The sequence below is a fragment of the Typopeltis vanoorti genome, chromosome 6 (assembly GCF_054136105.1).
Source record: "Typopeltis vanoorti isolate ZY-2024b chromosome 6, IOZ_Tvanoo_1.0, whole genome shotgun sequence".
In the NCBI taxonomy this organism is placed as follows: domain Eukaryota; kingdom Metazoa; phylum Arthropoda; class Arachnida; order Uropygi; family Thelyphonidae; genus Typopeltis; species Typopeltis vanoorti.
In genome coordinates, this window is record NC_143554.1 from 94,083,990 (window position 1) to 94,111,221 (window position 27,232).

At 37.0% G+C, this 27,232-nt stretch overlaps 1 protein-coding gene across 8 annotated transcripts in view; it reads left to right on the forward strand.

Moving 5' to 3' along the window:
* LOC150105717 (C-Jun-amino-terminal kinase-interacting protein 4-like) overlaps positions 1-27,232 on the forward strand; it is a 615,637-nt gene that overhangs the window by 86,441 nt on the left and 501,964 nt on the right. For all 8 annotated transcript variants that reach the window (XM_090394309.1, XM_090394311.1, XM_090394312.1 and 5 more), the window contains one exon: positions 13,385-13,470. In XM_090394309.1, the coding sequence (XP_090250435.1) occupies positions 13,385-13,470 (86 nt within the window). The remainder of the gene's footprint in view (positions 1-13,384; positions 13,471-27,232) is intronic.

A 27,232-nucleotide genomic window follows, 5' to 3' on the forward strand; every position in this document is an offset into this window, starting at 1 on the left:
CAGACCACACTCAGTGTGGTCTGCTTACAATACTGTTGGTAATGAGTGTAGATATTTTGATGTTTAAAGGAGAAAACGTATCTAGGAATAATAATGAACTAACTAAATTTATTCATCATCTTCCCTTATGTGTTAGGCTCAATGGCCTGTCAGCCAGGTAGCTTTGCTTCATCGAGACCTGGCTACTAAGGGTAGGGTGGTTAATCCCATCTGCATTGTGTGCTATGACTTCAAATTATATGCATTCTGGCCAGTTTGCCTGTTTTACATGATAAAAAAGAAAAATCGACCCTACCGTCTTAACTGATGCTCTTTATTGGTGCAGTGGTGGAATCTTGAAGGTCTCGGGATGATGGTTGTCCAAATTTTTATTAATGTGAGACAGTGAATCATTTGATTAGATTTTTAGAGAATGTAGTCCTATGTTGAATCTATCATAGAAATAAACGCGTGGATAGGCTTATGTGTTCGTCAGACATGTTGTAATAGATTTAACGGTATTGATATGAACACAGATGGATAAGAAAATAACTATTTATTAACTTAAATCTGTTTCAACATATCATAGCAAATATAAATCTGAGACTATTTCTTTTATATAAAAGGGAGGTTCTCTCCCCCCCCCCCCCCCATTGCATCTGATGTGTATTCATATTATGGTCTACCACCCTGCAATGCATGTAATGTAAATAATCATTTTTTTTCAAATTTTTTTTAAGGGAGGGCATTGTTTGGCAGATAGGCAGAGAGTTCTGTTGATTTTGTGAAGGGAAAAAAGCCATTGGTTAAAGTGCCCTAGATGAGAATTGATTTAGTGGAGGGGCTAGCCTGGTCAGAGCATGTGCTTCGTTTTCTAAAGTTTTGATAACACCATGCTGCTGACAGTGATGAATATAACTTCCATTGTGAGTGGATTTTCTGTAAGTGGATAAGGATTTAAGGATCTGTTGGATAGCTGGGTGATCAGTGTCGAGGATTGCAGGCCGTTATTTGTTGAAAGTTTTTTCATTTGATTATATTATAAATTAAAGATGCCAAGAAATTATATTCTTGGTTTCATCCTTTATCCAAGCGTAAGCAAACAAAGCTTGCATGTGAAGTAACTTCACGACTGGGCTACTGGTATACAGAGGCTATTGACTTCACCTCAATTGCCTTAGCATCCCATAATGCAAGGCACATATCCTCACAGACATGGATCATGCTATACATTATGTGATGGGCCACTAACCCAGACTGGTTTTGACCTGTATTGAGGTCTCATCAGTGGAAGCCAGACCCAGAAGAGATACCAAGGTTGAGGTAATCCAGAAACCATATATTTCCTATACACAAGTAGTCTAAAGGTGTCACACCTTATTACTTAACTACTCTGTAGCTCAGTTGGTATAGATGGAGCCTTTTGGTCAGAAAGACCCGTCCATGATGTCAGGAACCTTTATCTGGTCTCTTTTGACTAAAGATGAGTTAGCTGGTCTCATACAGAGGTAGAGGATTTTTTCCACCCATAAACTCTATTTTCGTCCCTCAGAACAGGCAAACTGGCCTGTGAACACGAACACACACACACAAATCTACAGTCATAAAATACATACTTAATCCCTCATTAGGAGGGCTCAACCAGTCCTAAGGGATGGTGGAGGAACAGAGTGAACCCCATACAATTAAAATAAAAATAAAAACTTAAATACTCTGGATTAGAGAGAGATTGTAATCCAGAATAATCATGAAAGATCCTAATTGTGAAGTTACTTCACAGACAAACTTTGTTTGCCTACACTTGGATAAAAGGATGAAACCAAGAATTTAATTTCTTGGCATATTTAATTTATAGTACTGTATAACCAAGTGAAAAAAATTTCAACATTTATCTCTAATCCAGAATGTTTAAGTAATAACACTTGACACCTTTAGACTACTTGTGTATAGGAAATATATGACTTCTGCATTACTTCAACCTTGGTATCTCTTCTGGGTGTGGCTACCACTGATGAGACCTGAATAAAGGTCAAAACTGGACTGGGTAGTGGCCTTTCCCATAATGCATAGCATTAGTTACGAAAGGAAACTGTTAGCAAAAGGGTGAGGAGTGGTTTCTTTGCATGGAGGGTGGTTGAACCATGGAATGCATTGCCTGATGGAGTGGTGAGAGTGAGAACGGTCAATAAGTTCAAGGAGTGGTATGATAGACTTTGTGTTTCTTAGGGGGGGGGGGACCTCCGCTCGATGAGTCTTGATCGACTTTGTGTTTCTTAGAAAGGATCTCCCATGATGAGTCTTTTGACTCCATGGAGGCCTGAATAATAATAATAATAATTATACATGTTTGTAGGGATATGTGTCTTGCATTATGGGATACTAAGGCAGTAGATATATATGAAGTCATTAGCCTCTATATATAAGTAGCCTAGTCGTGAAGTTGCTTCATATGTAAACTTTGTTGTTTACACTCAAATAAAGGATGAAACCAAGAATATAATTTCTTGGCATCTTTAATTTATAGGCAATTATTATTATTATTTTTTTTTTTTCACTGGTGAAATACATCCTTCAGTATTAGCTAATGTGCTAAAAACAAACATTTCAAACATATCCAAGCCATGTGGTTAAACAGGCAGTACATCATCAACTTATTGTAGCCATATTGTCTGTTTACGTTTATGGCTATATTTTCAAAATGTTCCATAAACAGATTGGTGATGGGTGTGTGTGTGTGGGGGGGGGGGGGGGGGGGTTGTAGCTGTGTGCCTTCAGTCAGCTTGGAGGTTTTGCCCTGTCAAGTAAAATAATTAGAGTGCATGGTAAAAGTGAAAAAAGCTGATACATTGGGTGGAGATGGGGGGGGAGATGATAGGCCAAATGGGTTTTGAAGTTTCTTCTTGGGGTACATTAGTGAATAGGAGGCTTTATTATAACTGGCCATAATTAGCATCTTTAAGGATCACTTTTTGGGTCATCCCAAAAGTAATGTTTTTTTATACTGTATATGTTCAAACAGGACGTTCAGATACATGTCTCAGCTTGTCTAAACACGAATTTTTAAAACTTTATAAGTACTGCTAAGCTGAGGTGGCTGCATTCTAAGGAATTCCACCTTGCAAGAACATCATACCTAAGTTATTGTTTAAATAACCCTTTATTTCTGTGAAGGTCACTGAAGAGCACATCATGCTTTATGAGTTCAAAAAAGGCAACAGTGCTGCTAACGCTGTAAAAAAAATGTGCAAGAAATGTATGGTGAAAATGTTTTGAATGTACAAAAGTGCCAATAATGGTTTCACAATATTTTGACAAGGAGACTTTAGCTTGAAAGACATTCCTCGCTTTGAACGTCCTGTCTCTCTCTCTCTCTCTCGACAATGATATGCTGTACGCTGTTGTTGCAAGAAATGCCAATGCAACTGTTGAAGATTTAGCAGAAGATCTTAATTCATCGTCATCAACCATCCATCACCATTTGCAAGAACTTGGAATAGTGTCTAAGCTCGGCAAGTGGGTTCCTCACGAACTGACGAACAACAATTGAAAAGAGCGCATCAGCATCTGCACTCCTCTTCGTTCTTGAGAGGTTCAATCTCTGTTTTTGAGTCATGTAATCAGTCTATTCTTGTCAAGTATCCATTTTTTATCATCGGCGAAGAGCGTTAATGTTAAGTGCCGAAGGCAATGGGTTCATTCAGAGGAACAGGCTAAACCTCGGCCAAAACAAGACCTTCACTATCATAGTGAAACACAACACAAACAAGGTTGTTGTGTTTCACTATGATAATGCACACCCTCATAGTGCAAGAATCGCCTGTACCAAGATCGAGGAACTTGGCTTGAAAAAGCTTCCACATCCTTCTTATTCTTCTGATTTTGCACCCTTCAGATTACCACTTATTTTGAAGTTTGCAATATTTCATTAATGAAAAACAATACGATACATTAGAGGCACTAAAATTGAGGCTATGCAACTTCTTTGCCTCCAAACCTTTTGAATTCTATAAAAATGGCATTATGAATCTTTCACAATGTTGGAAGAGCGTTATTGATTCAAATGGAGAATATATACTTGATTAAATTAGCAAGTGATTTATCTTTTATATTCTTTCAAAACTTAATGCTAAAAAATGACATTACTTTTGGAATGACCTGATATGGCGTACAAAGTTTTCAGCACGAAGGAAGTGTGGTTGGTAATGGATTGTCTTTTTTGTGTTTGGGTAGGATCGCCATCAATTAATTGGTACATAGATTGATCTTTGAATAAAACTTTAAGTGCAACAAGTTCTGCATAGGATAAATTCCTTTTCAGAGGCTTTGCATATTTTAAAATTTTGTCCTCTTCTAGCCAGATATAATTGGTGATATAGGAGCTGGCTGTAGATGTCTCATTCCATTTTTGCAATGGTTTGAAGACTGTATTTCCTTTAGAGATTTGGTGTAGTTATGGCCAATGGTTTCAATAGTTTCTTTTGTGAGCTGAAAAGATGACAGGCTAATCAATTCGTTCTGGAAGCAATTGCTGAGGCTTTCATAACTGGCTTGATTGTTAAATTTTTTGAATATAGTGGCCTTTTTTTGTGCTGAAATGTCAGAGACATTTGAGAATCGTTCCAGAAGTTGGTATTCATGTTGAAGAGCTTGCCTGCAGTACTTGAATACTGATGTAGTCAGCCAATGTGATGCTGATTTGTCCTTATTAAAAAAAAAAGTGAGAAGCTTGATTTTAACACAGATGGGAATATACGCACAAGTTGTGATAACATTTGAGGAATGTAGGTCTACTCAGAAGTCTCATTAATCTGAGTTTACACTTATCTCAATGGCATGCTTTTGTATTATATCACTTCCATGTAAGATCACTAATCTGGTATATAGGTGATTAGATGTCATGTTGATCTGAGGAGAAAACACACATTCAAGAATAATAATTAACTCAATTAATTTAGTTATTAAATTATTAGCCCCATATTTCACTTAGTCACCAAGGCATCTTTACATGCACAAAGAAATACAGTAAGCATATGCATTCAGGCATACCACCAGGAAGACTAACACAGACTGTATATAAGAATGTGGGCTCCGAAAACTAACTAGTGCTCTCTACAGGTGCTTTGATGGAATCTTACTGAATTTCAAGATGTGGTTCTCCCAGATTTTTGTTAATGTGAGACAGCTAAATATGTTTAGACTTGAAAGATATTATAGTGAATTCTAGAGAGTCTTTCAGATTTATATCTGCTTCCATATAAAAGGAAGGTTTCTTCCCATTGGTTCTGGTGATCTGTAATCATGGCATAATCTGCTGTCCTAGAATTGCTGTGGTGCATAGACATAGAACTGTGTTCTGTTCTTCCAGCTTATACAGAGTATGTTAGTTTGCAGAGCAAGGGCAACTAGAGATACCAGGATGATCTAGATCAGGGTTTCTCAAACTTTTCCTATGACAGAACACTTCACAAATCCTGAAATTTTAACTGAACACCTTGGTTAGAGTCGAGTATCATCGGTCTCGCATTCAATGTAAAGCTAAGCATACACACTATCACCGCAGCAGGCTGTATTGCATCACAAAAATGCAACACGCACACTACAGGCATGCCGGGCTGCAGCTCATCTCATTGACCTTGCTTGTGACTGCACATTTTCTAGAATAGATACCTCTGTAATTCACCCTTGCTCTGTCAGCAACCGATTTTCAAACATGTTTGAACTTGTCGCAACGTTTAAAACCATTCCAGGCTCTCGTTAATTTTGATAATTTTTCACGGAACACTTATTCACTTTCCGTGGAACTTAGTCTGGGAAATGCTGATCTAGATGATAGAGAGTATGTTTTGCTTAGTGTATATCTTTGTGCCCGTGAAGATTTGTTTGCAACTAAGGCAGAATATTGGGCTAATAATTTAATTTCTAAATAAATTTAGTTAATGAAACATAGCTCTAGGCATATGTTTTCTCCAATAAACATCAATACAAGTAATGATTAATACCTGATCATCTATACCAGATAATTTATACAGTTTTTTGTTCTTCAAGATGAATGTTAACAGATCTAATGGTCTATCTAAAGTATACTAAGTTGCATGCACACAGAACTTTATACCTCAGGTTGTGCGAGTGAATGAAGAAGCTCTTCATTCAGACTTATCCCATATGTATAGATTGAGAATAGTTATTCTGTGATCTTGGGTGTGAAGTGTGGAAGGGATATGGGGAGGGGGGGGGGGATACAGTATTTTGTATACTTTATAGGGATTGTAGCTATCAACTGAAAAAGTGTGATGAAGCTGAGTTCTGTTGAAATGCACTAAAAATGTATCTGATGTGTCTTTGTTCTATAGTCAAATAATAAACACATCATCTGTATACCATAGCCACACTGTTGGTGTTTATGGTGATGCTGAGTGCTTGCTGGTCTAGATGTTCTGTATCAAAATTTGCTAAAAGGGAATATATCAATTACAGGATGGTAATTCTTTTTTTTCTTTTTTCTCCCATTTACAGTTTGAATTGTTTCTGTAACTATAGTTGAATGATTGTGTTTTTTACAAGTTATATGTCGTGCTCTGACGATGCTTTTGAAATCCATCAGAATATTAACAACTTAATAGCTTATTTATTTTCTCCTTCTGGTGTTGTTTATACCATGATGTAGTGCTATGAATATCTTAAAATAGCTTACCCAAAGCCATGAGAAGATTTTGGGAAGAATATAGAAGATAATATTATGTTTTGGGGTTACTGAGAAGATTAAACATGAAGGAAAGAGCACCATAAAAGAATCCGAAGAATGATAAAAGCAACATAGAAACTGATGATAATGATATTTTTTTTTTTGTCTGGAGTAATTCATTCTCCCTCATTCTTCTCTATATCAATGGCCTGCTCCAGTCGACCATCATTACGATACACAGTTTTGGCAATAACAGTACATGCCAATCCTCCTTCTCACTTGACGAACCTTACACCAAACAAATCAGTACAACCCACAGAGCAACAACCACTGCAAACCTAAATTCTGATCTCCAAACCATTCTTTGATGGGGCTCAGATAATTTTGTCAGTTTCAATGCCTGTAAGACACAGGTCTGCCTTATTTCTCGCAAAAAAAATTCCGTATTTTCCCTATCATTACCTTTGACAACACCCCAATCTCTAGGCAAGATGCGATTTCTTTCCTTGGGATTACCTTGAACGTGAAAACTCCCTTATTAAACACTACAATCGATGCCTCCTGAGCAAAAGACGAGCTATTAATCCTGTACACACAAATTTGCATATCCGTTGAGTACTGCTCACACATCTTGGATGGTATCCCCAAGAGCTCCAAAAAAATATTCATTGCAATACAAAAGAGAGCAGCCAGACTGATTAACAACTCATTTCTTATCAACTCACTCCAACTACTCTTGCACAGGCATTTAATATCTGCTGAATGCATCTTCTATAAATATTTCCGTGTTAAATATTCATCAGAACTGGAATCATAATTCTCCCTCTCAGTACCGAATCCATTCAATCCGTGTAGTTGCCACCCAACCAACACCCCCATCACAGCCCAACTCCAAACTCGTTGAACAAGTTTCACTTCCTCCTCTTTCATTCTTGCTGCTGTACTCTGGAACAGCCTCTCCTCCCACGTGTTTCCAAAGGAATTATTCTTCTTATTATTATTATGCAATACCTCCAGGGAGTCCAAAGACTCATTGAGGGAGAGAGGGTACCTGCTCTACAACTCTCTGTCTCCACCAACTACAATGAACTGCAACTACCATCATCATCAACGCCATCTACTGCCTTATCATTACCACCACTAGTATTTTCACAGACAATCACAAACATCCATGCCCATGGTGGGATTCGAACCCACAGCCTTTTGGCTGGAGAGCGAATATGCTGACCACTCGGCCCAGGATGGCAATGCACAGGCCTTCAAATCTAGCATGAACAAGTTCCTCCTTTCCCAAATCATTCCCACACATGGTACTAATATACTGTGGATTGACCAACCAACCTCTCTTGTATGAGCCCAACATAAAAAATAAAAATAATAAAATCATTCAGGTACCATCACCAGTTCTGAGTTGGCTGCTGTGGTGATGAATTCCTTTGACAGTTGATGCCTACTATAGCAAACATATATGGACCACTAGAATAGAGTGCTATAGTGAAATACCTTTAGAATAACAGTTTGTCTCTGTGGCTTTGGTCAGGAAGTTTCAGTAGTTTGTTTGTAGTGAATGACTGATATAGGGGGTTTGCTGTAGTGTGAGTTCTTCATTCTATGCATCTCTAAAGATTTGGATGGCACTTTTGCCTGTATCCGATGTGCTCTCTCTCTCTCTCTCTCTATCCTTCATAGTGATGGCTAGGTCAACCTTTTCCTCCTCTTGTAGTTTTTCTGTCATGATCATATTGGCCAGATTCCCCTAAGAATTTCATTTTCCTCTTCCAGTTTCATTCAGTGTCCGCGCGGTTAGCCTAGTGGCTTTGCACTTCGTAACCATATGCCTGGGGAAGGAGTGTCCTAGGTTCGATTCCCGTCGGAGACGTGAGGAGCTGAAGGCCAAGTTAGATGCCATAGCCAAGTCATACGGTCTTGGGCACGGGCAGTAGGGTTTTTTCCACCAGTTTATCTGGTGTTTTTCATCCCGCAAGCAGGCAAACCGGCCCTGTGAACACACAGGGATACAGCCAAGAATACCTTAAGGCATAGGAGTGACCATTCTATCCTCGTATTTTGGTTACGAAATCCAAGCATGCTTGGAAGGTTGTGGGCCTTAAAGGCCTGTTAAAGCCATTGGGATAGATAGATAGTTTCGTTCAGTAAGCACTTTTTTGGTTGTTCTTCATGTGCTTCCTTGTTTGTAACTTTTTATGTACAGCTAATCTGCATCATTCTTCTTAGTAATTAAATCACCAATGCCATCAATCCCCCCCCCCCCCCTTTCCTATTATTTTCCTAGTAGCTCATGTTTCTGAGGTACACATTAATGTAGAATAGCCAAGACAAGTTATCATTTGCTTTTTATACGTATCTATGGGGAGTTTTCCCATTATATAGTATTTATTTCATGTTAAGAAAGGCTGTTTTTGTCTGTTTGTATTAATATTTTTTATTTTCACACTTTCCATTGCTCCTGATTAGACTTCCAGATATTTAGTTATATACTGTTCTATGAAATGGCCTTTAAAATGTTGTTAAGGTTTTTATTCATCCATTTATTTATGAGTATCATTGTTCTTGTTTTCTGGACATTTATTTCTGAATCCATTTTATGAGGTGTTATTTTATTTATCTAATTTTAATATCTGTCCAGTATTGTTCTATCAAATTATCTTGAAGCATTGTTCATTAAGCTAATCTTTCTTTAATTTGAACATTTCAGAGAGTTTGGCTCTTTTGATATTGGAATAATTATCAAATTTTCTTAAGTTTTAGACAAGATATCATAATTATATATTTAATTAAAAATTCTTGTTAATTAAATAATACTTTTTTTCCTAAATTTTTTAATATTTCATTTGTAGCTAAACTTGTATATGGTTCTTTATTTAACTTTTTTTTTTTTTGTAGTATTTTTCTTACCTGAATTGAAATTGAAGGATGATCTGTTTCTTTCTTGCTATATGCTTTCAAGTCTTCTCTGTTGTTATTATTATTATTATTATTATTACGGGTATCTCCATGGAGTCAGTAGACTCATCGCGGGAGACCCAAACTAGCAAAACAATATCTGTCATATCTCTTCTTGAATTCATTTACAGACGAAGAGCTCACAACTAAGTCAGGCAATGAATTCCACTCATTCACCACCCTCCAGGCAAAAAACCTTGTTCTGACACCTTTGTTAACCACACTCTTCTTTAATTTCCAGAGATGACCTCTTGTTCTTTCATCACTATCACACAGCTGAAACATTTCCCCTGCATCAATCCTATAAAAACCTTTTAGTAATTTGAATGTTTCTATCATATCCCCTCTTCTTCGCCTATCAACCAATCTCTGCAATCCACAAGCTCTCAATCTATCAATGTAGGGAGCATTTTTTATATCACTCACCAACTTGGTCACTCTTCTCTGAACCCTCTCCACAGCCTCCTGATCTCCAAGGAATCCAGGTGACCAGACCTGAGCACAGTAATCCAAATGTGGAAGTATCAATGCTTTATAAAGGGGAATAATAACCTCTTTATCTCTAGATGTCAGCGTGTTCCTCAACAACCATGTTTTTCTCCATGTTTTAAGATTTCTTGCCCTCTGAACAATATGTCACCCTTTTTTTTTTTCCCCCCTTCCCATAAACATTTGAATTCTTTATTTCTTTTCTTTCCTATCAACTCCTCTATCTTATTCACTTTTTATAAATATGAATCCCACCTAATACAATCCAGCCTATAGTGAATTAATATTAGTATAAAGTTCTGAATATGGACTGTTTTTAAGCTGCTTTGGGCCTCGAAATCAGCTAAAGCACTATAAGCATTATAAGTGAAGCTGAGTGAAATATGAATGATGGGAGTTTGAGTTGAAAGAAATGCCGTCAAATGAGGAGAATGGTGGTGCCATAATGAGAGAAATACTCCTATACAAAGTGTGAATATTGATGAGAGAAGCATCTGGTAAGTGGTATACAGCAGAGAAGAGTAAGATAGTATGAAGAGTAAAAGAAGGAGAGTGAGGAGATGATATTTTATGGTGATTCCATGATCACCATGAAATTTCATGATGAGTGTGTGTGATAATATATTTTCCTAGTGCAAAGATTTAAGATACCAAAACTATTAGCAGGTGTGAATGATTTAAAAGGTGCTAACTATGGATTTCAAGAGGATATGAAAGAGTCAATGCACTGGATGTGTAGGAAGGATGCTGTGTTGTTTTTAGATATATAGAGTGATTTGATTGATGAAAGGACTTGCATATGACCAATGGATTGCACTTGAATGGAGATAGTGTCTGGAGGAAATTTTGTTCAGAGGGGAGAGAGAGAGAGAGGGAATGGAAATGCAAAATCAGGAAAACTTGGGCTATTGTGTGTGTGTGGCAGGGGGGGGGGTGAGTATATGTGCAAACACTGTGAACATGAGAATGGGGAAAAATCCTGAATATAGTTTCTTGGATCACAAATACGAATGGGACACACATTAAAAGATGCAAGGGTACCTAGTGAGTTCAAGAGGATATTTGCAATTCATTATACTAATGCTAGAAACATAAAGAACAAGAATGATGAATTTTTGGCACTGGTTATTTAGCTGAACTGGCCAAAAAAGTATAACAGTAATGCAGCTTGGTTGATAGAGAAGGATAGAATGTAAGTGATATTTGGGATGTTGCTGATTATAACAGAAGAATTTCACTAGCAAGAAGTGCAGTTAATGAAGGCATTGTATTTGATAGGATTAAAGAAGGCATTGTATTTGAGGCTGCTTGGTGTGAGATAAAAGTGAGAAGGACAAAATATATAGGCCTACATTACAAAATATAGATGGGTTAGCTAATTGAGTACAAGAGAACTAATTACTGTGGGAGACTTCACCTCTGAGAAGGCTCACATATAATAATTATTTGCCTTGTGCTCACTGAGCTAATCTGTCTATTTTCAGTTATTACCAGAAAGGGTACTGAGAGGAAGGAATTATCAGTTATGCTGAAAAATAATTACCTCATGCAGCATGTGGTGGACAGATTCTGAAACAAGATATGATGGTGAGCTTTCAGAGTGCTCAATCTGGTGATAGCATTAGACGATGTGTCTGTAATCAAGACAACAACTTTGCCTTCAGTTAGGCATAGTAATCAGGCAGTCGACTTTTGGGTGTGGCCAATGGAGTTTTATTATTATTATTATTCAGGCCTCCATGGAGTCCAAAGACTCATCGTGGGAGATCCTTCCTAAGAAACACAAAGTCTATCAAGACTCATCGAGAGGAGGTCCCCCCTAAGAAACTCAGAGTCTATCATACCACTCGTTGCACTCATTGACCATTCTCGCTCTCACCACAACATCAGGCAATGCATTCCATGGTTCAGCCACCCTCCATGCAAAGAAACCACTCCTCACCCTCTTGCAAACAGTTTCCTTTCGTAACTTCCAGGGATGGCCTCTTGTCATCACTCCTTCTCGCTGTTCAACCAAGCAAAAGAACTCCCCAGTGTCAACCCTGTAACCACCTCTCAACAGTTTAAAAGTCTCAATCATATCACCTCTCCTTCTTCTATCCACCAAACTCTGCAGTCCACATTCCCTCAGCCGATCCTCATAACTAACATGGTACAGTCCTGAAACCATCTTTGTTATCTGCCTTTTGTACCCTTTCCACAGTTAATTTATCCCCTTCAAATCCTGGGGACCAAATCTGAGAACAATAGTCTTAAGTGTGGTCTGATCAGAGACTTATACAACGGAATGACTCTTTCCTCATGTAAGAAATAATAAACTAAATACAAGCTTATGCATTTTGAGAAGAGATATAGGTGATGCAGAGCAGATGATTGCAAAGAATTATGAAAATGTCCTGGAGCACTATCATGCATAAGAAACTCGAGGGAAGGATGCTAGCATCATTGAATGAGAAATAGCAAGGGGGGTGTTTCCAGAGTGGTGCAGGTGAGGATTGAGAAAGAAGAAATCTATTGACATTTTTCTTGAAGACTTGGAGATCGCAGTTGTTGCAGAGGACAGAATTAATGTGGATGGTGTCTTTCATTTGAACAATAGCAGATTACAGTTTTTGCAAAATACTGGAAGAGGATTATTTCATAAGTTAGATATAGCAGAGAATGAAAGGAGAAAAGTTTATTTGATAAATATGAAGCAGGACTGTAAATGAATTGTGGTTAGTTATTGACAGAAGGAAAGACTTAGAGATACCAAGTATAGTATACTATTCCACCTAAAAAAAACAGTGTAAAGTAGTGGTGTCCAACCTTTTTTTGAGCACAGGGACCAAATTTCAAATGAAAGTGATTCTATTTTTCAGACTGTTTGTGTGTAAAATATTCTAATATAGAAAGAAAGAAAAAATGCATTTTTACACTAAATTTCTCTAAAATGTATCTTTTCTGTACATTTGTCTGAAATATGGCAAAATGCATAAGCTTGTATTTAGTTTATTATTTCTTACACGAGGAAAAAGTCTTAATATTGAAAATTTAATTGAACCATGTCATGTGAAAACATAGCATTTTACAAGATACAGTGATATAGATGTTGCTAACTTTTTTTTATATATATTCTTACACACCAGATTAAAATGGTTATTGAGCTGTAGGTTAGACATACCTGAATTAGAGTATGCTTTATTCCATCACATAAGAAGAATGAATTATTGTTTGATTTATTTTTCATCTCACTTATTGTTAACAGCAGTTTTTGATTCATTTTCTTAGTTGTTTAAGACCCATATGGACTACATGGAAAGAACAAAAATACTTTTTGGCACAGATCGGTTAGAAAATCTTGCAAATAAAGCAAGGTGAGTTTTCATATTGATTCAACACAAATATTTTCATTCTGTATATATATATATATATAATTTTTTTTTAATATTCTACTACAGATTTTTTGCTGTATCTTTAGTTTACATTGCCATTTTAATTGTTATGTGTGATTTATATTTTTCATGTTTAGTTCTAAAAAAATTAAAGTTGCATTTGCCAAATGAAGCCATATAATTAATTATTGTAATGAATAAAAAAAACTGTTGTTTACCAACAACAAATTGCTTTGAGCAGAAAAATAACACAAGTAGATGATGATGCATAAATTGTACTGAATTGCTTGAGCTATCATAAATTGCAAAATGATCATTCCTAGGTAAAAATTATTCCACAGTGATATTGGCTGTTGTAAATACCTGAGCAGTTGCAAATGCACTTATTTACAAGTGCTATTTGGTACATGTGTATAATAGGAATTGAATATAGTTCTTCCAACCAAAGGATAGGAAAAAAAAATTGAATTCAGTTCCTGTCTTATTACAATCCTCCTCAACAGCTCTTAACGGACCATTTAGGTTCAATGCTGTCATCACTAGTTTTCTCCATCAGTCTCTGTAATAGGCTGCATCTGTTGTAAAGTATTCAGCTTGCTGTCTTAGAGCTTTCATTGCCACTTCCATCCATTGTGCCCAGGGTCGTCTTCTTGATCATTACTTGTCAGTTTCATTTGTAAGTATTTGTGATGAGAAAAGTGATGAGAACTCAGTCCACCTTTGCCACGAGTTGCCCCAGTCCTGAAGAGACTTCAGGTGCAAACTTTGTTTGCTTACACTTGGATAAAGGATTAAATTAAATATATAATTTATAATGTTCTGTAGGTAGAACATTAATACTGCACTAAACTACTACACTAATAAATAATATTATTTATTATATTATAAATAAACAATTAAAACCCAACAAGTTTTATGCATCATAAGGCTTACATCATCAGGGGTAATGGCATAAAAGTTTTACATAACAAAAGCCTATTAACAATTAATTACACATAGTAGATATTTTTGATAACTTCACAACTGTTAAATAATTGATAAACCAGAATACAAATGATATGTTTGTTACTGTATGCATGTTCGAACATTGCTAGTTGTTGCTATCAGTTTCTGTGATGTCACGCATGCTATATCCTGGACCATGGGAGTTATATTTTTGATGAAAGCAGACTATACTTGATGTAAAATTAAGCCTTGATTTTTATTGCATTGTGTAGGGATCCTAAGCATTTGTGAGACTTCTTTAAATTTTCTTGTGAAACAGTTATTATCAACATATGATTTGTTGCCAGATACTTGATGGCCAGTAGTGGTTGTGTGAAATGCCAGGCCTGATTTGTACTCTCTTCTTTTTTTTCGACATCTTTTACGTGTTCAAACATGTGGATCTCTCCTGAACCTTCCTGTCTGGCCTACATAACAAATGCTGCAAGAGCAATGAATCTCATAGATGCCTACTTTTTTTATGGGGTGATGTGGAGGTGTTGGTGGATGTAGGAATCTTGATATTTTTATAAAGGTAAAAAAGCCACTTTTATGTTGTACTTGTGGAGCAACACAGCCACTTTGTCAATGACATTTTTGATGTAAGGCAGCGTGATTACATTCTTGAAATCTTTTTTTAAGTAAGGGAGTCGCAGGAGATGTATTAAGGCGTTTTTTGATTGTCTTGGGTTCAAAACCATTAAGTGCGAGGTTCTATGTCAGGTAGTACAATTCTTCATTCCTTTTAATTGTTGTGCTAGATATATTGTATGCCCTGTCTCATAAAGTTTTAATTTTGCCTATCTTTCGCAATGGATGGTGGTGCGAAGCGACATTTAAAAATCTTCCCGTTGTGGTAAGTTTTCTGTATATGGAGAAGAATAATCTTTTATCCTCTTCATTTACTTCGACAAGGATATCAAGGAAAGGTAATTTTTTGTGCCTGTTCTAGTTCAATAGTGAATTTTATATTGGGATGCAAGTTGTTCAGATAATCTTTGAAAGCAGTCAGCTCATCCACTGTTCCCAATCAAATGACGAAAATATCATCGATATCGATGTAACATAGCCAAACTTTTGGTTTATTCTGATAGGTTTTTAATGCATTAGTTTCAAAATTTTTCATAAACAGGTTGGCTAGGGCTGTATAAAGGGAGGAAACCCATGGCAAGTCCTTCTTTTTTTGTTCCCAATATATTTGTCTTGAAACATGAAAAAAGTGTTTTCATGCAGTGTTTGAATAGTCCTACAGTGTCTGGTGGGAAAAGATTTCCGAGTAGATCCACTGTGTCATTTCTATGCTGACTATATCGAAACTTGCTAAGATGTCTGAATGTTCTATATTTATATCTTTTACCTTTTCAATGAAATCTTTACAAATGATTCTGTTTTTCCTATGTGTGTAATATCATGTTTGACAGATATTTTGCTAAGTTTGAGATCAGAAAATCTCTTTCTCACCCATCTACAATTGGCCATAATGGAATGGCTTTTGTGAATTTTTGGTGTGCCATAAATTCTTGGGACCAATGGATGTTTTGATGATAAAGATTTTTTTAATTTTTTTGGCCAATTAAATAACTTTTTGATTAAGTCATTGGTTTTATTATGTGTGTGCCATGTGGGATCCCTGTCTAAGGATGAAGAGGTATTGGAATCATCTAATAGGTTGTTAATTTTTCTTGCATATTCATCTGAATTCACTGGAACCATAAAAACAACTCCTGTTTACTGGCTCCCAATGCTGAGTAACTTAATACCACCAAACCTATAAAGACACAGTGCTCTACTACGAGAGTATGATAAAATACTCAGAAAATATTGAATTGCCTATATACAACAACATACTAGAGCTACAGCTTAACAGACTGAAATCAAGAAAGTCCTCTCTCCATGAAGCTAAACACCTGAGAACGACCAACTACAATACCAAAGAACAATGGAATCGAACATGGAGCATAAATATCAATGTCCAACTCAAAACTTTGGTTTGATAGGCATTGTCTCAACATCCTGGGTATGGAACTGAGCCGAAAGACATGGATAACACTGAACAGGATTTGCCAGACATGGAAGATGTGCAAGCTCTCTGTACAAGTGGGGAAAAATTCCCTCATCGGAATGTGACTGTGGGCACCCGAATCAATCAGTCGACAACATTTCTACTGAGTTTAGTCTTCGTGCATACATGGATCAAAGAAACGATTTCCTGGAGGCGACAACAGCTGTTATAAACTGGATCAGACAACTTGATCTTATCTTATGAGTGTTTTGTTTGTTGAAAGTATAAGTGTCTTTGTTTTATTCTAATTGAATAAAAAGTAAATTTTATTCAAATTTACTTTTTACATATTTATTTTGACTTATGTACCTTCATGACTGCATGTAGATTGCCATACACTAAATAAATAAATCTGAATTCATAACTACTGTTGTATTTCCTTCATCTGCCTTGATTATTACTATGTTTTTATCTTGTCTTAATTCTTTAAGGGCTGTGAATTCTGATTTAGGTAAGTTTCTGTGTGATACTTCATATTTTAATAAGGCTGAAGTTTGTATGCGATGCGAGCTGCTGAATCTTATATTACAATGTGATCTCAATACTGAAAACTGCCTACAGAACTGCTTAACAACAGAAACCTATGTGTACAGTATTAATGTTCATTAATTCTTTTTTCCACAGAATGGCCTGTCTGCCTAAAATATGTCAAATTACTTTTACAAAGGATCTGGTAAACATCACCTAAAAATAGAGGCAACAGTTTGTCTTTTGCTGATGGTAATGACATGCATGACTAATCACTCTGTGTTCTGTGAAGAGTTTTCATAACATTTGCTGTACCGGCAGTCCAATGTGAAGTGGTGCTCTATCCTGCATGAATATGTTAGAGACAAGGCATCTTTGCTTCTGCAGTTGCAGAACAACAAAGTTGCATAGCGTCTCTTGATACTTAACAGCAGAGATTAGTGAGTTGTAACTCACTAATCCTGTTGGGCAAAGTTCTTTTAAAAAATATGGACCAATAATAAACTATGCAGTGAAACCACGCTGTGACTTTCAGTGAGTGTAAAGGGGTCTGTTGAACACATTTGCAGCCCAAAATCAGCAATTGTATGAGTTAATACTACTATGATAACCAAGGTCTTCCATGGCTGTGTGTCATTCACCTCCATTTGAGCTAAGAATGTCAGAGCAAACTGCAGCCGAGTTTCAACATCACCATGAAGAACTTGTAGGAAAATCATACATCAGCATTGATGTATGATTTTCCACATAATTGAGTATGGCATGTCCAGTTGCCTTGATATTGCCCGAGCACTGCTACACCCTCATGTGTTATTCATCCCATGTTCCACAATGGCAGTTTCAACTTGTTGAGGATTAATCCATTTGCGTGCTCATTCTGGCCTCACCACTAAAGATCTGCTATTTTCAAATTTAAAATCATTTTTCTAAGATTTGTTATTGTCATTGGACCTTTTCTTCAATCCTTCAAATGCCAGAATTCTTGAAGCACAGCATTAGCCTTACTCGTTGTTGATAGTAAAACTTGACTAGCAACACATGTTCCAGTAAGGTGAGATCCTTTACACTTGAGTCTTATCAGAATGATATGAATCCGTTTTGGTCTTCCTTACATCCACCAACTTGTCAGTAGAAACAGTGAGATTATGCAAATATCACGTGATTCTAGTGCCATTTTCTGCTGGTGCAGGATTTTCTACTTTGTTTTTTTTCTATAAATCAAAACTCCATGTTCCATAATGTACGTACACCAAGTTTGGTTGAATCTTGTCCAATACATTTTTTGCTACAGCAAAAAATATGTTGGACGAGATTCCATTATTGTATTGGACTTTAATTATGTATTGCACTTGTATTGGACTTTAATTATGGCCACACACCCACATATGTTTGTTTGCATTTGTTGATGCAGTTGTATGCATTAGTAAAAGGAAATACTGTGAGTAGGCGTATTTAAATAAATTATAATACCAGAATACTCACATAAAATATTATTTTATTAGTATAATTTTCACCTAAGTATCAAAGGCTTCTTCAGTACATGTAAAAAGCTAATTGAACAATAACTAACATTTTCAAAAGGCACCACCTTTTTAGTTATCTTGCATTAGCAAGATAACTAAAAAAAGGTAATTAAATTTCCTAACTTATTAAAAAAATAAATAAAATACAATAAAATAAATAAATAATTAAATTAAAAAAAATATACAATTAAAAAAAAAGTTAGTACTTTTAAAATCAGCTAATCTTTCCTATCTCCCACAAAGGGGATAGATGTAGACCATCGGATCTGTTTAAGTTAAGAGAGTGAAGTAAAGTTTCATATGCTTCTTTACAAAGCCATTCCATGAGGAACCAACTTTTGTAAAGGACTCTTGTCTTGTTCCAGTGAACTCTATGTCTAGTGTTGAAAGAATGCTCTGCAAGTCCAGACTGTTCAGGCTCAAGGTATTGAATATAAGACTTGTGTTCTTCTGAATAAAAGCAGATCTTCCTGTTTGTCCAAAATAAGATAACCCACAAGATCAAGGAATCTGGTAGACACTTGGATAATTGAGATGTGGAAGCTTGTCCTTTGGAGAAGTGAGAAAGGTGGAGATTTTTATGATGGGGCGAAGGCAACAAAAATATTTAGTGGTTTTAAAACTTTCACTATGCATTCACTAATGCCTTGCACATAAGGGATAGAAACATGAGTTATTTCTTCTGTATTTGAAGAGTTACTACCAAAACTGCTCAAAGCTATATTGATGAAAGAATACTTATAACCATTAGATAAAAAAAGTGGAAATAATATGTTGTAATTCTTTCTGTAATAGTTCATCTGAAGAACATAAGGAGTGGGCCCGATGAACCAGTATTTTAATTGTTCCAGCTTTTTTGACTTGGATGATGAGATTCAGAATGGATATAATGTTCTTTTGATATAGCTGAGAAAAGAAAGAAAGAGAGTAAGAGAAGTACATAATGATAAGAGGAGTACATAATGTTCTAAAGTGCTATGATAAGAGGAGTACATAATGAGTGTGAGACTAAATCTTGTTTCCCCAGTGCAAAAAATTAACAATATCAATGAAGTTGTCAGGGTGTAAAGAGAGAATCTGAAAGAATTGATTGTTATGGCGTGCACTAATAACACGAAATGTGAAAAATTTTTGTAAGAAGATATGAATTATTGGAAGAAGTGAAACAGAAGATTGAGAGAGTAAATATTGTGAGTCTGCTGCAATGGTATGATATAGGCAGGTTGAAGAGGAGAGCAGTGATTGCAAATGATCAATGCATGAGGATGAGCTGAAGAAATTAGGTGCAGTTTACAGATTTGCAGAATGAATTTCATGGACTGGACTTTAAAATGGTTATGAATTGCACTTAAATGGATTTAAAGTTAGGTGTCTTGAGAAAACATTTTTCAGTGAGATTGAGAAAAATTTAGCAGTGCAAAGAGGAACTAGAGCTATGGGGGTGGATGTATTAGTGTATGTGGGGTGAGGGGAGTAGATACCCATGAGGCAAATAAGTGTGGGGAATGACCAAAACATGCAGAAACTAGGCTCTCAAGTGACAAAGTTGAATGGGATAGTTGATACAAAGGTGTAAAGATGGTTATGGGCCTAATGTGATACTGCAATTCATGTATACTAATGGAGTATTTGAAATAAGAGGTGGGATTTTTTTGGCATTGGTTGGTACAGCGATACCAAAATATTTGGGACTGGATGGAATTTCACGAGTTTTGAGAGAATGCGCGAAAGAACTGACAACTCCTTTGACCTGGCTTTTCAGTGAAAGTCTGGCTATGGGAAAGGTGCCCAGGGAATGGAAGGAAGGTAAGATAGTGCCATTGCATAAGGGTGGTAACAGACTGGAAGTGTCTAATTATAGGCCAGTCTGTGTGTCATCAGCAGTTGTTAAGCTCTTTGAGAAATTAGTGAGGGACCGTATACAGCATTGGGCAGATGAGGGTAATGTTATCTGTGAGGGTCAACATGGATTTGTTAAGGGGTGCTCTTGTTTTAGTAATATGCTAGCCTTTTATTATAAAGTTACAAGAGCAGTAGATGAAGGAAAGGCATGTGCTGCCATTTTCTTGGATTTAGCGAAGGCATTTGACAGGGTGCCACATGATAAGCTGATATTTATGTTGCAGCACATGGGTTTTGGATGTCAGGTTGGTCAACTGGATTCAGGATTAGCTGTCTGATAGGTATCAGAGAGTTGTGTATGGTGGGGCAGTTTTGAGGAGGCAGAAGGTAACAAGTTGGGTCCCACAGGGACCAGTACTGGGACCTATATTGTTTAACCTTTATATGAATGACATTGTCAGTGGATTGCAGGTGGGATTCAGTGGATTCAGTTGTTTGCGGATGATGTTAAGCTGGGAATGGTTATTAGTAATAGTGCAGATGTGGTATTACTAATAACCATTCCCAGCTTCACATCATCTGCAAACAATTGAATATCCACCTGCAATCCACTGACAATGTTGATATAAAGGTTAAACAATATAGGTCCCAGTACTGGTCTATCTATATTCCGATAGATATCAGACCATTCTGATATCTATCGGACAGCCATTCCTGAATCCAGTTGATCAATGTGACATCTAGACCCATGTGCTGCAACGTTAATATCAGCTTATCATGTGGCACCCTGTCAAATGCCTTCGCTAAATCCAAGAAAATGGCAGTACATGCCTTTCCCTCATCTACTGCTCTTGTAACTTTATTATAAAAGGCTATCATATTACTAAAACAAGAGCTCCCCTTAAGGCAGATGGGCAAATGAATGGGGTTGTCGGTTTAATGCAGCAAAATGTAAAGTCTTGAGGTTTGGGACACATCAATGGGACACTTCATACTCTATTGGAGAAGTTGTACTGAAGAAGTAGTAGGGGAGACAAGAGATCTTGGGCTGATGATTGACAGAAACCTGAAATTCAGGGGACATATTGCAAAGTGGTGAATGTAACACAGAGGATTGCTGCAATACTGAGAAGGACACTGACCTGTAGAGATAAGAGTTATCATTCCATTGTATAATACCCTGATCAGACCACACTTAGACTATTGTTCTCAGATTTGGTTGCCAAGATTTGAAAGGAATAAATTAACTGTGGAAAGGGTACAGAGGTGGATAACAAAGATGGTTTCAGGACTGTACAATGTTAGTTATGAGGATCGGCTGAGGGAATGTGGACCGAAGAGTGGTGGATAGAAGAAGGAGAGGTGATATGATTGAGACTTTTAAACTGTTGAGAAGTGGTTACAGGTTGACACTGGGGAGTTCTTTCGCTTGGTTGAACAGCAGGAAGAAGTGATGACAAGGGGCCATCCCTGGAAGTTACAAAAGGAAACTGAGCAAGAGGGTGAGGAGTGGTTTCTTTGCATGGAGGGTGGTTGAACCGTGGAATGCATTGCCTGATAGAGTGGTGAGAGCAAGAACGGTCAATGAGTTTAAGGAATGGTATGATACACTTTGTGTTTCCTAGGAGGGACCTCCCATGATGAGTCTTGATAGACTTTGTGTTTCCTAGGAAGGACCTCCTGCGACGAGTCTTTTGACTCTATGGTGACCTGAATAATAATAATAATAGAACTCGATTTAGGTGCATTAATAGAATATAGTATATTCAGATAGAATAGGGCAGCAGTTAGGGTATATTGCTAATGAAATACAGCCCAAAACAGTAGGAAGTCATCAGGAAGAACAGATGTAGAAGACACTTCATTTGAAGCAATCTGAGATAGAGATCAGTAAGACAAATATAATTAGCCCTTGCTGCTGCTGAAGGCCAATTAGTGCAAGGGGAAAATGTGGAAGATGTGCATTGGCAAATGAGCACGATGAATTTGAGTAATTATGATGGAGGACTTGAACTATAGGGAACTAGATTGGAAGCAGATAAGATCACATGGTGGAAAGGGCATGAAACTTATTTTCGTACTAAGAGATAATTATTTCAAACAGTATTATGAAGGGCACTCAGGGTTTGAAAGTGCTGGATCTGGTTATAGGATCAGAAGATCTATCCATAACTAAGATATTCTCGTTCCCTCCTAGTGCTTTGTGACTTGGGTGCAGCTGCAAAGTGTGGAATTTTCAATTAAAAGGGGATATGTGAAACTATAGTGTAGGTGGTTTTGATAAGTTTAGAAGTAGCTTGAAGCAGTGTCATGTTATGAGAATCTGCAAATGAAAGATGTTAGCAGTGCATGGGAAATGGTCAAGGGGTATCCGAAGAAGGAAATATCAAACATAAGGAAATATCTACAGTCAGGAGGATAAACAAGGTAGGAGTTAGATGAATGAGTAAGATTATTAAGCAGGAGTTGCAGAAATAAAAATTAAAAAATGCTGTGGAGGATATATAAGGAGAAAGGTAATCGGGTAACTCATGACCAGTACAAGGTAGAAAAGTGACCAGCATGGTAAAAGAAGGCAAAATCAGATTATAAGAAGAAATAAGACAATCAGGTCATTGGAAATCCCAAAGAGTTCTTTCACTGTGTGGTAAGTAAAAGAAATCATATGGAAGGATACCCTTTACGAGTGCTGATGGTAGCGAAGTGACAGAAGCAGTAAAGTAGTTGGGGTACTGAAGATCACTTTGCGAGAATCTGTCATCTACATGAATGTACTGCTGTGACAGATGTAATATGGATAGAGTGTAATGAATTGGAAATATTTAGGATTTGCAGAATTTCACTGCAACTACAGCCATAGGATTGCATGAGATATGAGCTTGCATGTTACAAAGGAATTGGCATTGACTTGGTTGCTTAAATTTTATCTTGGGTAAAGTCTCAAGAGAATGGAAAATGGCAAAATTTGTTCTGTTGCATAAAGGAAACTCCAAGACCTAGGCAGCAAATTATAGACTAGTATCAGAAAAGTTAGTCAGAGATAGAATTCATGAATGGATGGATGAGAATATGATACTTTGTTAGGGAATAGCATAGCTTTGCAAATGGTAGGTAATGCCTTAGTAATATACTCACTTTTTATACTAAAATGACAGTTGAGTTCGATAAAGGGAATGGCTGGATAATGAATACTGCAAAATTTGCAAAGGCCTTTGACAAGATATCATGCAACTCTGTTACATAATTTGCGCAAATGCAGGCATACACAAAGCTGGTAATATCAGTACAAGGGTAGCTGATGGACAGATGAATAGTATATGGAGGATCAGCAGAATATAGGAGAAAGCAAGTGACTAGTGGTGTGCCACAGGGTTCTGGGCTTGGTCCACTACTGTTAAATTTGTACGTAAATGTAATGGAAATGCTCTGAAGGGAAATATTCAGTTGTTTGTGTTTATGTGAAATTGGGTAAGTGATGACTTATGGATTATTGCACAGGTCTGGTTACCTGTTGGGTTTCTTGGGAATGAAGTGGCAGAGAGTATCTATAGATATCCAGAGAGTAATAGGCAGAGGTTACCTGTTGGGTTTCTTGGGAATGAAGTGGCAGAGAGTATCTATAGTTGAATGACTAAGATGGGGAGCAGTCTCACAGGGAGTGGAATGCTTGTGATGATAGATTGAGGATTTGTGAGTTACAATTGATAGGTGGGAAAGAGGGGAATAGGTAGAAATGTTTTGATGCAGAGGAAATTTTCCAGCCCTTGGCTAGATGGAGGAGGCAGAACAAGGGGGCCATCTTTGGAGATTGAATAAGAGTGCGGTTAGCAAAGGTATGAAGACTAGATTTTTTTGTATTCAAGGTGAGATGTGATAGATACTGTGTGTCCTGTGATGTGTCTTAGGATTCCATGGAGGTTCCCTTGCAGTAATAATATTTTATTAGTATAAAACCCCCTGATTTATGTAATGTAACCAAATACTGTTTTTTTTTCCCTTTTTGACTTGAAAATAAGATTACATTGCTTTTGCATTTTCCTGCATCATTGAATCTGTTCACAGATATGAGTATATGTGAAAATTCTGCTGAAAAAAAAATTGGAACTGGCAATCTGTAAATGTTGAATGGAATTCCTAATTGCACCTGCTCAATGTGGAAAGAGCATGATATATGGCTATAAAAGCACCCACCTGATGCACATGTGTACAGCTCATTCTCATTATACATGCTTTCGTTATCCACACTCTTACATATAAGCAGTTTCATTTTGGGTACATAAGGATAGTCATTGTTTCCTGTCCAAGGCCTTGGAAGTTTCCATGTATAAGTCTTGTTTCCTACTTCCATCTGTTGTGTTGTATCTCTACTACCTTATTGGCCAATGCAATATTGCTTTATCTGTAAATAATTTCTGCACCCCTTTGAGCAAGCGAGAAAAGATCATGAATAAAGACCAAGTGAAGAAAAGGTCTAGGAAATCCCATTATTTTGAGGTGAAGTTGGAACTTCTGAATATATTTGATAGAGGTTAACATAGCATTGATATGCAAAGGGCCATGGGACTGAGTGATTCTACAGTGAGAACCATTCATAATAATGCTAATACAGTTCGTAATAGCACTCAGTCATCAGAGAATCTCAGCATGACCAGAGTAATGAAATATTGATCTCAAACATTTGAGAAAATGAAAAGAATGCTGGCTATATAGATTGAGTACCAGAACTAGCCTTTGTTTGGGTTGGTCTTACGAGAGAAGGAAAAAAATTTGTAGGAAGATCTGATGAAATATGAAAAGCAACCAACACCTGTTGAAGTTGTGGGTGGTTCAACTACTATAAAAGTCACTATGCTTTTCACAATCCCAGAAAATGACTGCTGAGACTGCAGATGACTTTGCCACTAAAGATTTCACAATCCCTTCAAAGCAAAGAGTGCAGAAGGAGTTCACACACTGAGAGATTACAATCAGAAGTTTAAAACTGCAAGTTTTGTTTCCATTGAGAGATTCTTGAAAAAGCAGCATTCAACCTGTGAGCCTTCAACTTCAGCTTGCCAGCTAAAGAAATGTGAATATGATGTATTCATCATAAAAATAAAAAACTTCCTTAATAGTTATTTCTTTTATACATACTGAATATTTTATTACCTACTGTTATGCCTTATTATGTGCAAAAAATAAATGCATTTTTGATTAAATTAATCTTGAAAGATCTAAATCTCACCCATTTAGCAACAAAACCTGTATTATCCTGTTATAAGCTTCCCATTTTACCCATTTTTCATATATAAGCCGATTCTTGAGAATGCAACCCCCACGTATAATGAGAGTGAGTTGTTTTTTTTTATTGCCTAGTGAGAATGTGTTAAATGGTGATTTTTTTTTTTTTCTCTCTCTTTCTCCCATTCTTCACTGGGATGAGAATCTGGTGAATTTCAGTACTACCCATACACAATCCTATCTTCTTTCTCTTAAGAAAGCTTGAGGAGATCTCGCTTGTTACGAATGATATTCAGAACTCTAGTGTAGATCAGATTTCTCTTCTTGGGCTAATTACACACATCTAATATTTCCTGTCACAAACACACATCCATACTTTTCTTCACCCACAGTTCAAATATTATTTTCTTTTTTTACATGTCCTAAACTTATACAAGTCCCAAATACACTGTTTGGAAAGAAGTCAATGGACATCATAGTGAGGAAAACAGCCATGGCACCCACTTTAATAAGATGTAGGCCTTCCCTTTGCTGCGATGACTGCAGCATTCCTACAGGATATACTTTCTACAAGCATATGATAGCAATCACTGGGAATTTTGGAACATTCTTCCTGTAAGCATGTAATGAACTATTCTGGGAATGGATGTCCCCTTGACCTCAACCGATGCTCCATTCCATAGCTGTTCCATAGGGTTTAGATCAGAGCTCTGTGGAGGCCATCATCACACTTGACATGTTCATGTTCACAAACCATTCTGGACAATGCAATGCTTCCTACTTTGTGGCATTTTTATGGAACTAACCATTGTCTTTTTCAAGAAGACAATGTACCGTTTCACAAGGCTTTAAGAGACAATGGTTAGTTCTGTAGAAATGCCACAAATTGTAGGAAACATCGAATTGTCCAGAATGTTCAGATATCTCTCACATTTCAGTGTTCATGGTACCACAAACAGAAGTCCGAGGCCAAACCAGGAAAAACAGGACCATATCATCACACTCTTACCTCCGAATTTCATAGTTGGAGTTATACACTTTGGTAAGAGCCTTCACTGGGAATCTGCCACACCCATCCATCTGCTCAGTAGAGGGTGTAGTGTGATTCATTGCTCCATAACACAGCTTTCCAAGCTTCCATGTCCTACTGTACATGCTCTTTGCACCACTGAAAATGATATGCTGCATGTTGGCTCAGGTAATGTGGGATTTGCATATTGCAGTCCTACCATAGAAACCCATGTTGTGAGCTTAGGTTCTGAGCCTTATTTTTGTGCAGATTCATGTTCCAGTCGATGCCCAGAATTTTGCTGTTGACTGATAGATGGCGATTTTTACGTATTATCCTTCGTAGCATCCTACGGTCATGCTCTGAGTGTGATGGGTTGACTCCCTGCACATCCATCTCAGTATGGTATCACTGACTGTTGACCTGGTATGGCCCAATTTGTCAACAATTTGCTGAACAGATAGGCCTGCAACATGGCATCCATTACAACGTCTCTTTCAGACTACATCAGTTCCCTTCATGCAGCCATTTCAACTGGATACAGTGCACTGATTTGGGAGCATCATATTCCTCCAATTTATACTGGCTACAATCACATGCCTCATTGCATGGCACAATGTACCTTGCCCCTGGGGG